Genomic DNA, 14,896 nt, shown 5'->3' on the forward strand with positions numbered 1-14,896 from the left:
GTACACAAAGTAGCAATGCATTCTGCACAGTACTGCCAATGCAATGCTACACTTCACTGAGACAAGTCAAGCGTGCAAAGTGACCAGCGTTCACACAAGCTAGTGATGCATTGTGCACAGCACTGCCATATCCCAGAGTGGAGCTGTGCAGAACACTGAGACAAGCCTTAGGTGCACTCTGTGCAGCATTCGCATAAGGTCGGACTGCATTGTTTACAGCATTAACACAAGCCAGAGGCACATTTTTAACAGTACAGGGAAAAGACAGATGTATTGAATGCACTTCACACAATCAAGAGCGCACTAGCTCAAGCCATGAACAGCAGTGTCACACACCAAGGGTGCGTTTTGCACAGTTTATGATCAGACACAGCACCAATACAAATAGAAACTCACCATGTGCAGTGCACACTCGAAGTGCACTATACTGACACAATTCACTGGTACACTGTGGCCAGCCCTCAAACAATCCAGGGGTGCACTATGTACAAGAGTCACACAAACCAGAGCTGCATTGTTTGTGCCACTGACTTAAGCTATTGGTGCACTGTACACAGCATGGAAACTAGCTAGTGATGCTTTGTGCACATCATCCCCATGAACTGGAGCTGCAGTGCCTACAGCTCCGAGACAGGCGAGTTGTACATTGTGCAGACACGTATACACGCCCCAGGCGAACTGTGCATCGCAATGACACAAGCTGGAGGGATACTGTGCACAGAGCTGAGATAAGTTAAGTAGGGATGGCCACAGTATTCACACAAGCCTGGTCGCACTGTGTACAGCAGCAACACAAGCCACAGAAGCACACAAACAGTACAAACACAAGCTAGAGGAGGGGCACTGAGCACAGCACAGAGACAAGCTGGATGTGCATAGTCCACTGTATTCACACAACCCGTGGACAGCACTAACAGAGGCTGAGCAGGGACATCTTAAGGATTTTGAGGACCCGGGCCAAACATATTTTGGGGACCGTTATTCGGAACAGCTTTGAATTTATGTTACAATTTGAACAATGCATGCCCTCTTCTCCATCTCCTGCCCTCTCCCCCACCCTCCATGACCACCTCCTCGGAGTCCCTCACTACTGCCCGGTAAATGTGCCCCTTATCTCTCCATAGCCCCCTTTCACATACATTCATTTATTTTAAAGCGCGTGTAAAGGCTGACTTTACTAATCCACTCAGATAGCCACATACAATATAGTTCTGTTCGTTTCAGCAGGCATAGTAACCCTCTGCATATTAACCCCCTACGCTACTTTATGTTGAGTCAAAGCTGCCACCAGACAAAACTCCCATCTCTCTCCCTGGCAGGAACATTAATCACAAGAGGTATCTTGATATTTTAATTTCTTCCTGAAGGCTGGACGCACAAGAAACTTTTCAGGAGGTGCTTTTGAACCGCAAGCTTCTTATTATTGCAGAAGACAGCGCCCCTATGAGGTCAGCACCCGGTGCGGTCGCACCCCTCGCACCGCCCTAAAGTCGGACCTGCTTGTAAGAGACAAGTAGCAGAAGTATGTCTGTGCCAAAGCAGAGGCTTCTCTCTAAAAAATCCACAACTCCTTTCTAAGCTGACAACCTCTCCTTTTTTGGAAAGACATTCTCCTGCAATCTAAAACGACCTAATCGCCTGTAGCTCATCTATTAACCGCACCAAGCAGTTGCATAAGCTCACATAGTCCCATTTTTTCACTAATGAGCACATAACTTCTATTACTTCAATCCACAAAAAAAAAACTGAAGTGAATGCATGAAATGGTCTCCTTGACCATGGAAGACAATCCCCAACCAAAAATAACCAATAACACTGGCTTAACCACTAGCCTTAGGTTTCAGGCGCTATATAAATGCAATCACAATTACAGTCACGATCAGATATAGTATCTAGCGGATGTTGGGCGAATGTCCTTGTTCTCATTTCCCCATCCACAACTTATTAAAGTCTCTCCTTTACTGCAAAGACCCTTCTAAGTGAATTGCTATTTCCAGGCTTTCAAAAGATTATGCTAGTAACATTCGAAAATGAGCTGCCCCCGCATAGGCCATTATGGTTCCCTCCCATGCAAACCCAGGTCTGTGTCAACCATGGCTTTGCTGACCTCTTATATTAGGATTCAATAGGGAACAAGCTGCAAACATATATCTCTCCGTTTTAAGGCCGCACTGCTTCTATTTTCTGAAGATTCCCTGTAGCAGTTGGCTAGCCTTGCCCATTTCTATTCCTCTCTTATCTCCTCTTGGGTTTCCTATGCAGTTAGCTGTCGCCTTCTCCCCTTGCTTAATACTCCTGTATGTTCCTGCAAAGGGACTCGGTCATTATGCAGCCCTCTGATGCCCACGACCGGCAGAATGCATGCCTGTGGCTGTGAAACTGAATACACACCTCTACATCCATTGACTAGCACTGATGTAAAAAATCTTACAAGTTCTCTTCTCGTTTTAGATTAAGCATATGCACTAAGAAACCAGTCAGTGGTTTCCCAATGCACAGAGGCAAAACATCAGCATGTGTCTAGCACAGAAAAAGAAGGGAAACAATTTGAAAAGGCAGATTTGTGTACAATCTCAAAACTGTGTTTTAAGTTCATCCTTTTAGCACTTGGTGCTCAGGGTAGGGAACTCGAGCAGACCAATGCTTACTCGTGGAGGTGATGTGGGTTAGAAACTCAGAATTCAATAACAATCAATCACTCATTGACCAGCCAATGCTTTACTCAAGAAAAGAAAATACTTTAATCAGACACACAGTTAAATACTGCATAGCAAATTGTTGCAGCCCAGAGAAAAATGAGTATGCACAGTTCATGGTAGAGTTGTGGAGGAACTAGCTGCTGCTAGTCAATGCACTGCACATTTCGGACTCCCCTCCTCCACTTTAGGCCGCAGAGCACTATGTTCTCTATCTCTATCTCCTCCCATTGCCACTCTCAGGACAATGCAGAGAGTGTTAGAAGTGTGTGTCACAGTCATGGGATTATCATTGTAGCTGCCTTACAAAAGTTATTATGTTCCTGGTAACTCTGGGTATGTATAGTACATTTGCTGGACTTGAGGTAGCAGTTCTTCACTGTGTACTGCCAGGTGAGGTGGTGTGCTATTCACCCGGATGTGTGTGTTTGCACACTGCCTCCAAGACCAAAGATGCTCAGTCATCATCCCTCGCCCCTCTGGCTTCTGCAGTAGTATTTGGTGCCATGGTAGGGAGGAGGCATGTATTTTCCGACTGAAGAGGCAGAACTGCACAAACCCAGCTTTGAGTAGGGGCATGCTCACTTGTATTTAATGCAAAGATGGAAATCTTCGTAGGATCTTCCCTGGGTGCAAATTCGAGCCTGCGCCCTAAAAATGTGAACAGTCAACCACGGGTTGCTGCTGTAATTCTCATCAAGGATTTGAGATGATCTACAGTTGATTGTAGTTGTACTGATTTGTAGTGCCAAGATGTCCCAGGTGCTGGGTCTTCAAGTGAGGCAATCACCAAATGCAGCCACATCTTGTTTGTAGCACCAAGTCGATAAAAGCACTTCTGATTCTTCCATAGAAATCTCTGAGTGTGGGCAGAGGAAGTGAGGATGAAACATGTACAAAGACGAAAAGCTGGCAGATGACCTGGACACATGGGCGCAGATGCTGTTGGAACTCAAGTCTATGCCTGATGATCCGGGAGATGTGGCGTTAGGGTGGGCTGTGATTTGCAGCTTGCTGGTGATCACAGAGGGGGTCAGTTTAAAGATGCTAAAGGGTCTGCTAGACCGAGTCTGTTGGCGCATATAAGTAACTGAGTTGGGCACCAGATGATGAGCTGAGAGTTCCTGTGACTGATAGAGGCTGGTGGATGTATATTTGCTGTCCAATAGGATGCACCTCCCTCACATCAATGACTGTTTACCATATAAACATTAGGGGTGGGTGGTAAGCTCCGCTGGTGGGGTTAATAAAATTTTTGGCACTCCGCGCCCCACTTAGAGCACGGAGTTTGGCCAAAAACTCCACTAGCCCCAACAGCAGAGCAGAGCTCACCAGCGTGTCACTCTGTGGCACGCACTGCAGCCCAGTTATGTGCGAAACATCGCAAGCGCAGTCTGCACTTGGCCCTGTGTGGTCCATAACAACACTGCCCAAAATGAAGACAACATTTGCCCTACGACAGGCAAGAAGACCCCTAGCCAAGGCTTTGCTTTCTACCGCTCGGCAGCATGGAGCTGCTGCAAGCTGCTGCTGAGGGGCTGCACCGGTTCCAGCTCTGGATCCAGGCCTCCCTCCTTTCACTGTCCTCAGAAGCCTAGGAGCAGAGGGCAGAGGGAGACACAAAGCCAGGTGTCTGGCAATGGGGACCCTGGACCTAGACAGCATTCAGACTCAGGTCAGACTGACCCCCGTTTCCCTTTCTATGTGCGCACAGGGGCGGGCACTGGGCATGGACAGTATTTGCACATGAGGGGGTCTGTTCTTGGAAAAATGGAAACTTGCAGTCGAAGCTCCATTTGGAAAGAGCCTGTCTCCCCAGAGTCCCTGGAAAAGGGAGTGGTGTTATGGCGAACGGTGCTGAGGCCAGCAGGGAGAGCTGGAGACTGGTGGAGAATCAGCTGCTGAGTGGTAGTCCGGCAGTCCCTGCCAGACAGAGATGAATGTGGCCTGAGAGAGTGCCTCTGAGCCCAATGGCAAGCAATGGTAGGCACTTTGTGAGAATACAAGGCTGCTGGTTTTGAGCAGGTTTGCTGCTCCCAGTGCTGGCCCCTAAAGAAAGGGCGGTCTGAGGCAGAGGAAGTGCAGAGGAAGCGATTGCAAGGCTAATACAAGACAAGGGGAGTGCTTGGCCCTCCGCAGCAAATTTGTGAAGGAGGGCAGTTGGTGAAGGGAAGTGTACAGGTGTGGCTGAGAGCAGCAGGCTCCAGGCCGGTGGGCTGTATCTGCACAAAAGGCCTGAAATGACGGCTTTCGCTGCCGTTTCAGCATACCTTGGGATAAGGCTGGGTTCAAACTGAGGTAGGATGGTGGGCAAAAGAACGGTGGGTTGGAATGCTACCCTGAGTGATTGCCAGCGGTTAGACAAATTGCAAGCATTCCTCCCATCACTTTTTGTGTTTGATGCTCTTACTGCACCTGTTTTTTAAAGAAATCTTGTAGTAGTACTCCCGCCTCTGAGGGCTGCTACCATTGTTGTGCCCGGGCTGAGCGTGTTAACAGGCCTTGTCCACACTTACAAGTAAACAGGCCAATACAACATGTTATATTTCTTCAGATTGTCATTTTTTTGCTTATTTTCATTTTCCCTTTCTTTGTGCGGATTGTTAATTGGTCTTTTTACGGTCAAGCGCAAAAGCACTTTGATCCTGCTGTAATTTCTCTGTGGGCTTCTAACCACGCCCATGTTACGTCAGCCGCTTTCATTGGTTCGTGGGCTTGCATTTTAAAATCCGCTTGCTTTCATTAGTGAAAGGCATGCATACGTCATGCCTTTTCCGGTGTTTAGCCCTCCTCTAGCGCACCGACCAACTACTGGAAACATACTAGCCCCGGTGTTTTCTGTGTGGTTTCTGGACTAATTTTTCTCTTTATTTCGCAGTGTGATCGTGCTGTGTTTTAAACAGCGCGATCGCCTTGTTTTCTTTTTTTCCAATGAATGCGGCAAGAAAAGTCCGGTTAGGAGTGTACAAGGCTAATAGCTCTAACTCCACGAAATGCGAGACCCGTTGCATTGTAAATGCTTGTTTACTTGTAGCAGTTGTATATTTACCGTTACATTTAATGAAGTTGCTTAAATATCTCATCATATTTATGACAAAGGGAGAGGGGATGGTTATAAAAGGCACGCTTAATTGTAATTGCATTAACACACTGGTGGTGGCTAGATGGGTGTGTAGGATGCTTACATGCATCATTGCCTTAACCACAGCGGAGGAAGCGAGCATCTTCCAGCAGGGATGTGCATCCGGAACAAGGGGTCATTCAGTAAGATTGACAGTCTATGGTGGGCGGAATGGAAAAAATGTTTTAAATGTCGTTACCAGCTCCAAGGCTGAGCAGGTGCTGACAGCAAGCCCTATTATTGAAATTTGATGTGATTAACTCCCCAAACGCTGGCTCGGCCCTCCCAAAAATCTAGCCCGTCCACCACCCCTCACAACAGCCTGAATGAAGTGCTTTAAGAAAACGCATCAATGAGCCGGGTCTCTTTCCGTCAGACTCCAACAGAAAGCCTTTGGGATGGTGAACTCCATTGGACGGTGCCAGCGAGGGCTCTGCCAGGCTGCCAAGGGCTTTTGTCGAGGAACCGAACAGTGAAAAGGACCTCTATATCGCTGCCACTCTGGGCGTGGCTCTGGGCATCAGTTCGGAAATGTGCCAGGAAGATTGGCAGAACTGGATCGGTGAGGGGGCGGGAGAGGGGGTGGGGGCACGAGGGCGCGAGGAGTACAGTAAAATTCACTGTATCCCTTTTTATCAGTTTCTCCTTTGTTAGGTTCTGGTTCGCCCTTCATGCCATGTGGAGCTCGTTTGGTGGAAGAAACTGGGGGTCTTCATTACAAGCCCCTTGCGCCGCCGGCGCGTCACTTTTTATATGGGGGAAAAGTGGCGCACCAGAGGCGCTAGGGCTTGCATATAAGCCCTTGGTTTCCTACTAAAGCCATTCAGTTGGAGTAGTGCAGTCAAACATATATTGGATAAAAAATGAGGACTATTTGCAAAAATCCACCTGTTTAGTTGGTATGAAAATAATAGACCAAATTTATTCGAAGTAGGGATTCGTTGACATTTAAAGGCGAAGTCATTACATGGGCTACACTCCACAGTTGGGCACTTAGGGTAAGGGCAGTGCTTTAATTGAGCTGGTACTGTCCGGTACGGTGTACCGGCACATATTTAATTTTAGAGGGAGAGTACCTCCACTTCTCAAGGAAAACGTAATACTTTTAATTGGAGAGTACCGGCACTTCTCAGAAATAAGCAGGTACCCTGGTACAGAGTACCTGCACTTCTATTTTTCCATTTCAAGGCCTGGGTAAGGGTACCTTTCCGTCCCAACAATTCACCTGGCGACATTTTTTTTAAAAAAGGGAAGCGGGACATGCGCAGTACCCACTCGGGTGAGCGCTAAGGGCTAGGAGCTGGCATGCATTCAGTACCTGCACGACCTGCAGGAGCAGCAGGAAGTTTCACTCTTCCAAAGCAGGACATTCAGCTGCAGGGAAGTGATACCAAGTAACGTGAAACGTCACTCAGGAAATTCAGCACGTGACTCCAATGAATAACGTTTTCTGACTTCCTACCCTAAATTAATGTAATATTTATACCGCCATTATACACAGGCCCTCCTTCAGGAGACATGCCTTGAAGACTGTGATAGTGTAAGCATGTCAGTGTATTGTATTTGCATGTTGACGTAACAGCGGCCCTGCGTGTGTCACTATGTTGCATGATGGCATCTCGGAAGCAGTAACCATGGATGCCCGTTCTTTATACTGCAGCAAGCATCTCTCGGTTGGTATGTAAGCAGTGCTTAATTTAAGCCAGTGGTTGCCGGTGGGAGCCACCAGCGCTCATTTTGTGCGGACCGGCACTTATTTTTCCACATCACACATCCCGAGTGCAAGAGAGGGAAGCACTGAGCACATACCAACGGGAAAAAGGGAGAAAGCGAAATACGGAAAATCCTTTGGGAAAGGAGAAAGCAGAAACCTGCAAACGCAAGATAAAGGGGCAGAGAGTGCCTGGTAGTCGATTAAAGAGGCCTGAGGTGGTTTCCAGGCTGCTCACACTTGGTGTTCGCTGCACTGACATTTAATAGCACCCGTAATGGGCTTCTGAGCAGACATTATTTTTTGCAAATTAAGCATTATATGTAAGCATCCGGGAATAATAATAAATGTGCAACTAGTATCTCTAACTTTGACTGTCGATAACTTTATTAGATTACTGCCTAGTTTGTCCGACGTGTTTTTGTTCCCTGTGCGTTCCTGCGGGGCCCGGGTGGGGAGGAGGGGTGGTTGCAGTGCTAACTGAAGGGTGTTGCAGGTTACCTGCCTTGGCAGGGCCAGAGTCTGCGGAGCAAGGTTCCATATGGGACCGAGGAACAATCTGGAACCTTTCCCGCCAGAGGGATAGGAGAAGAAAGTAATTTAATGTATTGTTGCCGACATGGCAGCAACTGAGCCCTGAGTGGAGCTGGTGACAGATTGTGGGGGCCATTGCACTGCTGTTCCGGCGCCGGGCTTACTGCGCTGTGAGACGGGTTGGTGCCAAGGGATGATTTCGTTCTTGGCCTCGAGGCTCCAGTATTCTCCAGAATGCCGCAAAGAAGCCAGCTCTCGCATTAAGTAATGGAAACTGTAAGACAAGGTCTCTGTAATAAAAAAAGGCATGAGAACAACCATTTGGAACCGGGCCAAGCAGCTCCATTCAGGCGGTATAACACAAAATGGCTACTTGAGAAAATTGGATGGTGGCCAGACATCATCATCTGATGACTGTGCAAACTGGTCATGGCGGGCTCTGCGGTGACATGGCCACATGCTGGGCTCTGAAGAGCTCTGCGCGCGGGCACAAGCTTCCAATCTGCTTTCGCTGGCATCTTCTGCTCTTAGGACAAACTCATTTTCATTGGCTTAGAACTATCAGTGGACTTCAAGCAGGCCCGCTGACCTGCCTTCAAATGAAGAGGTTTCTTGATAGGCCACAGTGCTTCGAGCAGGTCAAAAGATACTGGGGGCCATATTATACTTTTTGACGCAAAACTGCGCTATCGCAGTTTTGCGGCAAAAAGATTAGCGCCGGCTAACGCCATTCTGAAGCGCCATGCGGGCGCCGTATTTATTGAATGGCGTTAGCCGACGCTAGCAGACCGGCGCTGCCTGGTGTGCGTGGAAAAAAAACACGTACACCAGGCAGCGCCGGCGTTGGGGAAAATGGCGTTAGGGCGTCTTAAAATGGGGCAAGTCAGGTAGAGGCAAAAAAATCGCCTCCACCCGATTTGCGCCATTTTTAACGACGCCCAGACGCCATTTACATGACTCCTGTCTTAGTAAAGACAAGGGTGGCAGGGGGGGTCCATGGGGGCATGGGAGGGCAGCTGTGGGCTCATTTTGAGCCCACAGGTCCCTTAACGCCTGCCCTGACCCAGGCGTTAAAAAGAGGCGCAAATGCGGGGTTTTTTGCCCCGCCCACTCCCGGGCGTTATTTTTTGCCCGGGAGTATAAATACGACGCATTTGCGTCGCAGTCATTTTTTTAGACGGGAACGCCTACCTTGCATCTCATTAACGCAAGGAAGGCGTTCACGCCAAAAAATGACGCTCATTCCTCATACTTTGGCGCTAGACGCGTCTAACGCCAAAGTATAAATATGTCGTTAGTTTTGCGCCGAATTTGCGTCGAAAAAAACGACGCAAATTCGGCGCAAACGGAGTATAAATATGCCCCTGGGTTTGTAGTCAGTCACGCCATGGACATCTCAAATGTGACCGCCCCCAGGGAAAGGAAAAGTGCATGTAGTTTTACAACTGGGAAAAATGGTCCCACATGGTCATTCCTTATTCCATGGGGTTTTGCTTTCAATTCCATTATAGGTGTACAAAATTACTGCATGGTAACTGTAATATTTCATGCACTTTTACTGTTAACCCGTATTGGGGAATCAATGATTAAGGAATTGTGTGAAGCCCGATTTTTTGTTTTTTTTGTTTTTTTGTGAACAGATTCTTGAATCGAATCTGGGGGACAAAACGCTTTGCTATTGTCCCTAGTCTGTTACCCTGTACTGTGGCATGTGTACTGTATTAATAAATTACTGTTTATTAGTTCAATAAACGTCTTATTTGACTACATATCTTTTCACTGTCATGTTATAAATATATTTGCGCCATGCCAGTGAACAGCAACCTGGCCGAATATAATATATGATTCGGATCAGCAGTAGTAATATGCTATTTATCACTATTGCTGAGTAGGGGGGAGCAGTGTGGCCCACTAGAGACTTGGCATTTCATGAGTTACAGCCTGTGGCAGAGAGCCCCCCGAGGTCGAAAGTTTGTTACGACTTGTGACCCATCCTTTACCTCCTTGAGGATAACTTAAGCATCCCAGTTTTTGGAGCTCTCAGCCCAACACCTTTTGTAAAACACATTCCTTAAGTCAAACGTGCGTCTAGCAAACGCCTTAACGCATGTAGGCAGTCCGTAAATATCTCATGCTCGGCTCTAAAGGGCATTTGGCATATGTACACTCTACCACACAACTATCAGAACTGAAATCCAGCTGAGCTGCTAAGAGTGGGCAATTGTCAGTGATTAAAAGGGTTATGAAATGAAAATTAGATGAACACCTGAAATTAACTGAATACTATTCATTCAGCACCTAATTTAGCCCCAAATGGTCCGGGTCTAGTTAATACAGAAATATCAGATGGTGTGTTGGAAGATAGGTCATTAAAGAAAAGTATTGTTTGAGCAAAACAGTGCAGTGAAAAAAAACATGAAAATTCACAATTCCTAACCCTATTCCTGACTCTTTAGATGCATATTGTATGCATTGTGCAGACCGTGGACACATAGAGTTAGGAAGATAATCACAATACTCTCCAAATGTGCATTTTTGTGAAAGTGTACATACTTTACGTTTGCTCAGCAAATAAATGTAAGTAAATGCCCAAATACTTGTAAAATATATACCTGCTTAGTCTTACATTACACATAGCATAATTTACAAGTCTCATTCCCTATCTTTGTGAATACATTGAGGGCCTCTGTTACACAGTGATAAGAAACTCCAAGGTAAATATGCGCCCTACAAATACAGCTTAGGTCATGTGATGTCATTTCATGTTATAGTATGTTAGGCACCTGTAAGGAAATGCTTCTTTTGATATGGTTATCCCCAAGTTTTTCATCTGAAGCTTATGGTTTTTCGACATTGAGAGTGCACTGAGGCCTACTAACCAGACCTCAGGGCCAGTGCCCTAACTCTCAATTGTATGTTGAATTGGCTGTACCCAATTGGAAATTGATAATTTACCTGTAATCCCTAGATTATGGTATCCCATTACGCAGGGCATGTAAGTTAGGGGGGTACCTCAGGGCTTGCAGCACTGGTTGTGTCATCCTGGAGGAACCCCATGTAAAACAAGTCCCTCAGTCCCCCACTTCAGACTGGCAGAGCAGTCGTGCACTGCAAGTTCGACTTTGAAAGCAATAGAAAAGCAACCACTCCTCATGTACATCTGTGTAAGTCACTCCTCTGGAAGGCCTACCAAGTCCTAAGGCAGAGTGTCACATATGACACAGGCAGAACATGTACTTTTACATGTCCTGGCAGCAAACTCGCAAAACTACTGTTTTTACTGTGCAGAGACTTGGCCGCCCAGTTAGTGAGTACCGGTTTTGCAGGCTGCATCCTCAGCTCCTGAATGGCATGGCTAAACTGGGCGCTCAAAGGTATCAAACAAGTTGTTACATTAAACCCAACTTGTACCTCAAGTCGAAATTATTGTAACTTGTTGCAGTGTGCAGCTTTAGCAAATCTGACACTTTGTTGCCTTAAAACTCATGGGCCTTCACAGGCACACATGGAGGCTCTCCTGGAGAGACGTGCCAACGAATCACAAGAAAGAGAACAAAGAGGGATAGCAGGCCAAGGAGGTGTTATCTCCCTCCTGTAGGAAGCTGCATTTATGTTTGCCCCAAAAGGCAGGCTTCAAAGGGGAAACCTCCTTTGAAGGGAAAATGTAATACACTAGGGAGGAGGGTTGCCCTATGGTTTAGACAGATAGGCTGGCATGGGGAGCAGACAGGGGAAACCAATTGCCAAACCAGTTTCTCAAAGGGCATGTAGCCCTTAGGTAGTCACACCCCGGGGTTGGACTAGGGAAGTCTGAACAGAGAGAGAGGGATCTCACCATCTTGGGAGTGGGCAGAATGGTGCATCGTGGGATAGCCGGATGCCACATTTAACAGGAAGTGGTCCCCAGGTGGGAGGGAACCTTGTAGCCCATTGGCTACCAACCGCAACCTGCGGATTAGAGTCTAAATTCTCATAACAATAGGTATATTGTTACAAACTGGAGTCTGATTTCTTAAGTGTCGTGTTGATTTCTTCTTCAATTATTTTGGTGCAGTTTAAATGCTTTACAATTGTTCTTCTGTGTAAGCCTTGCTGCTCAGTGCCACAACTACCCAGAGTTGAGCTAAGTATTTGACAGATGAAACCTACTGGTCCTAAAGGGTGTCATAAGCATATTATATGCTGAGGTCACACAACCACACCATATAATACACCCCATTCCCTCACAGCTTCTCGGTGCGATGTTGCTTTTACTGTAAGCAGATTGACCAGAGACCACCCGTGACCTATTAACAATGCATAAGGGAGTGATTTATTAGGAACAACACACAATGTTAAATAGAAGACCCCTACAATTGCATAAGAAGCCATAAAGGATCCAATTGTAAACATTTAAGGATCCAATTAGAAGCGTCATACAGTTGTGCCTAATTTGCTATAATTAGAAGCGTTATCAGGTCACAGCAGATGCCTCATTGGATCCATTCACAAACTTCCCTGGTTCCCATTACAACTTTTCTTGGACTCCCTTAGGAGACTGGAAGAATCTAGTTTGATGTCCTGCACTATCCTATTGGAAGCCTTATGTCACCACATTAGAAATGTTGTTGATTTCCTTTAGAAGCTGCATGTGATCCAATTAGAGGGCTTATTGTATTCCATATGAATCCCTGTAGTGTGCTACTGGAAGCTTCATGGGATCCAATCAAATGCCTTGTAGGATGATATTTGAACATTCAAAGGATTCTAAAAGTCTCATATAATTGAACTAGATTTCTCTTAGGATCTCATCTTCCCAAGGACATTTCTGGGTATTTGTAAATTATGACAAACCACACATATTATTAACATGACAATGATGTAGCACTATGCCAAATAAACCTTCCAGCTGCGATTTCACATTTAGGTCCTTGTTCATTTTCTCCTTCTCCAAGATGGTGACTTTGAAAGAAACAGCTTGAATCCCTGTGCCCCGCATGACCGCAGGTGCATTGAGAAGCATGTAGCTTGGACCCGCATGCAGATATCCAGCAGTGGCAGGATGAAGCACGGAAACTCTCCCCTGCCTGACATCCGGCCCATGGTGAGTCTAAGTGTCATGTTGTAAAAACAATTCAGTGACTGTAGGAATAAGTAGAGTATCTTTTATTGTCAAAACATCCTTGTCGGTAGGAGATAGGGCATTTTGGATGGCCTATACTAATTTTGGTTTAGAAGTTACTCCTTCACTACACAAACATGTTGTCAATTAAGTCACAGATTTTACTCCAAATTTACATTTAGAATGTTCTACAATTAAACCCATTTCTTACAAAATTCTTAGTACCGCTTCTAACACTCTATCACATTCTAATCTATTTTTGCCAAATAATAAGATATCTTCTTGGAAACACCTTACCCTAGGATGTTTTCCAAACAGTTGGTGCATTAATCTTTGAAAAATAGCAACTGCAGAGGTTGGGCGAAAAGGCATTCTTTTATACTGAAAATATCAGCAGTGAGTAATAAATGCTGTATACTGTTTACTTTAATAATTTAATTTAATCTGGTGATAAGCCGCCGATAAGTCTATAGTTGAAAACCACTTCACATCCTTCACCAGGGTTAACATTTCAGACATTTTTGGTAAAGGCAACTTATCTACAACTATGTTGCTGTTTAAATGGCATAAATCAATACACAGACGGATTTTTCCATTATTCTGCCTTACCACAACAACTGGAGAAATCCATTCTAAGGATTCAATAGCCTCTACTGTATCAGCCTCAATCAATTTCTCTATTTCCTTTTCCACATCTTTTCTAAGAATAATGGAAATATTCCTTGCCTTATGTATTTTTGGACACAAATTGCTTTTTAATACTATATGATGCTCGAAATCCCTTAGCATACCAATGTCACCAATGAAAACTTTCAGAAATTTATTTAACATCTTCCTCACATTCTCTCTATCATCAACAATCATGATGGGTTCAGGACTGTTGGGAACCAGAATCAAATATAATTCACCTTGGTCTCTCTATCCTGATACTGAGGGCCCTTTCTTTGCCACATATAATTTTCCTACAGACTCTCTACCTTTAAACCTGAACATGAGAGTTCTATACCCTAAAAGATTTATTGTCTCTCCAGAAAATCCTTCTGGATTTATGTCAGATTCCAATAAGTTTTTACCAATTAAAAAAAAAAAATCAGAGTTCCATACTTCTTCATTTACAATAGTAAATGGTGACCCTGAATCCACGTACATTTGCGCTTCCACACCTCCTATGGTCATTAAACATATAGGTTTCTTCTTATTCACTTATGAATTTTCACTTATGTTTAACACAAAGGACTTCTTAGAATAATTCCAACTAAAATTGTTATCACAATGCGTGACTTTTTTAACATTGTATTCGTCTTCAATTGAACTTCCACTTTTTTCATCAGCACATTTTACTTTAAGATTTCTCTTTTTGTTACATACCCTAGCAAAGAGCCCAATTATTCCACATGCTGAACACCTTTGTGAGAACTGCTATCACATCCATAACATTTTAATCCTTCTTTTTTCTATAAAATCCTGTGTTTTAACACTCCTTTTTTTCCCTTGTTGCTACTTTTGTTCTTTATTTTATTGATCACTTCATCACATGACTCTTTGTAATCTTTTTTTCAAGGCTTTTGCACTATGACTTGATAATTCTGTTTTCCTTAATATTGCAAATATATGTTTTAAATCAGCATCTCCATTTACCCACAATCTTTCTTGAATTGCAGAATCATGTGTATGCATGACTACATACCTGATCACGAATACGTTTTTCTTGTAAGTGATCAAATGTACAATCT

At 45.0% G+C, this 14,896-nt stretch overlaps 1 protein-coding gene across 1 annotated transcript in view; it reads left to right on the forward strand.

The window, feature by feature from the left end:
- IGFBP4 (insulin like growth factor binding protein 4) overlaps positions 1-14,896 on the forward strand; it is a 177,444-nt gene that overhangs the window by 148,192 nt on the left and 14,356 nt on the right. Inside the window, exon 2 of the mRNA XM_069237599.1 lies at positions 12,997-13,145. Coding sequence (XP_069093700.1) covers positions 12,997-13,145 — 149 coding nt within the window. The remainder of the gene's footprint in view (positions 1-12,996; positions 13,146-14,896) is intronic.

Source organism: Pleurodeles waltl, chromosome 6 (assembly GCF_031143425.1).
Source record: "Pleurodeles waltl isolate 20211129_DDA chromosome 6, aPleWal1.hap1.20221129, whole genome shotgun sequence".
In the NCBI taxonomy this organism is placed as follows: Eukaryota; Metazoa; Chordata; class Amphibia; order Caudata; family Salamandridae; genus Pleurodeles; species Pleurodeles waltl.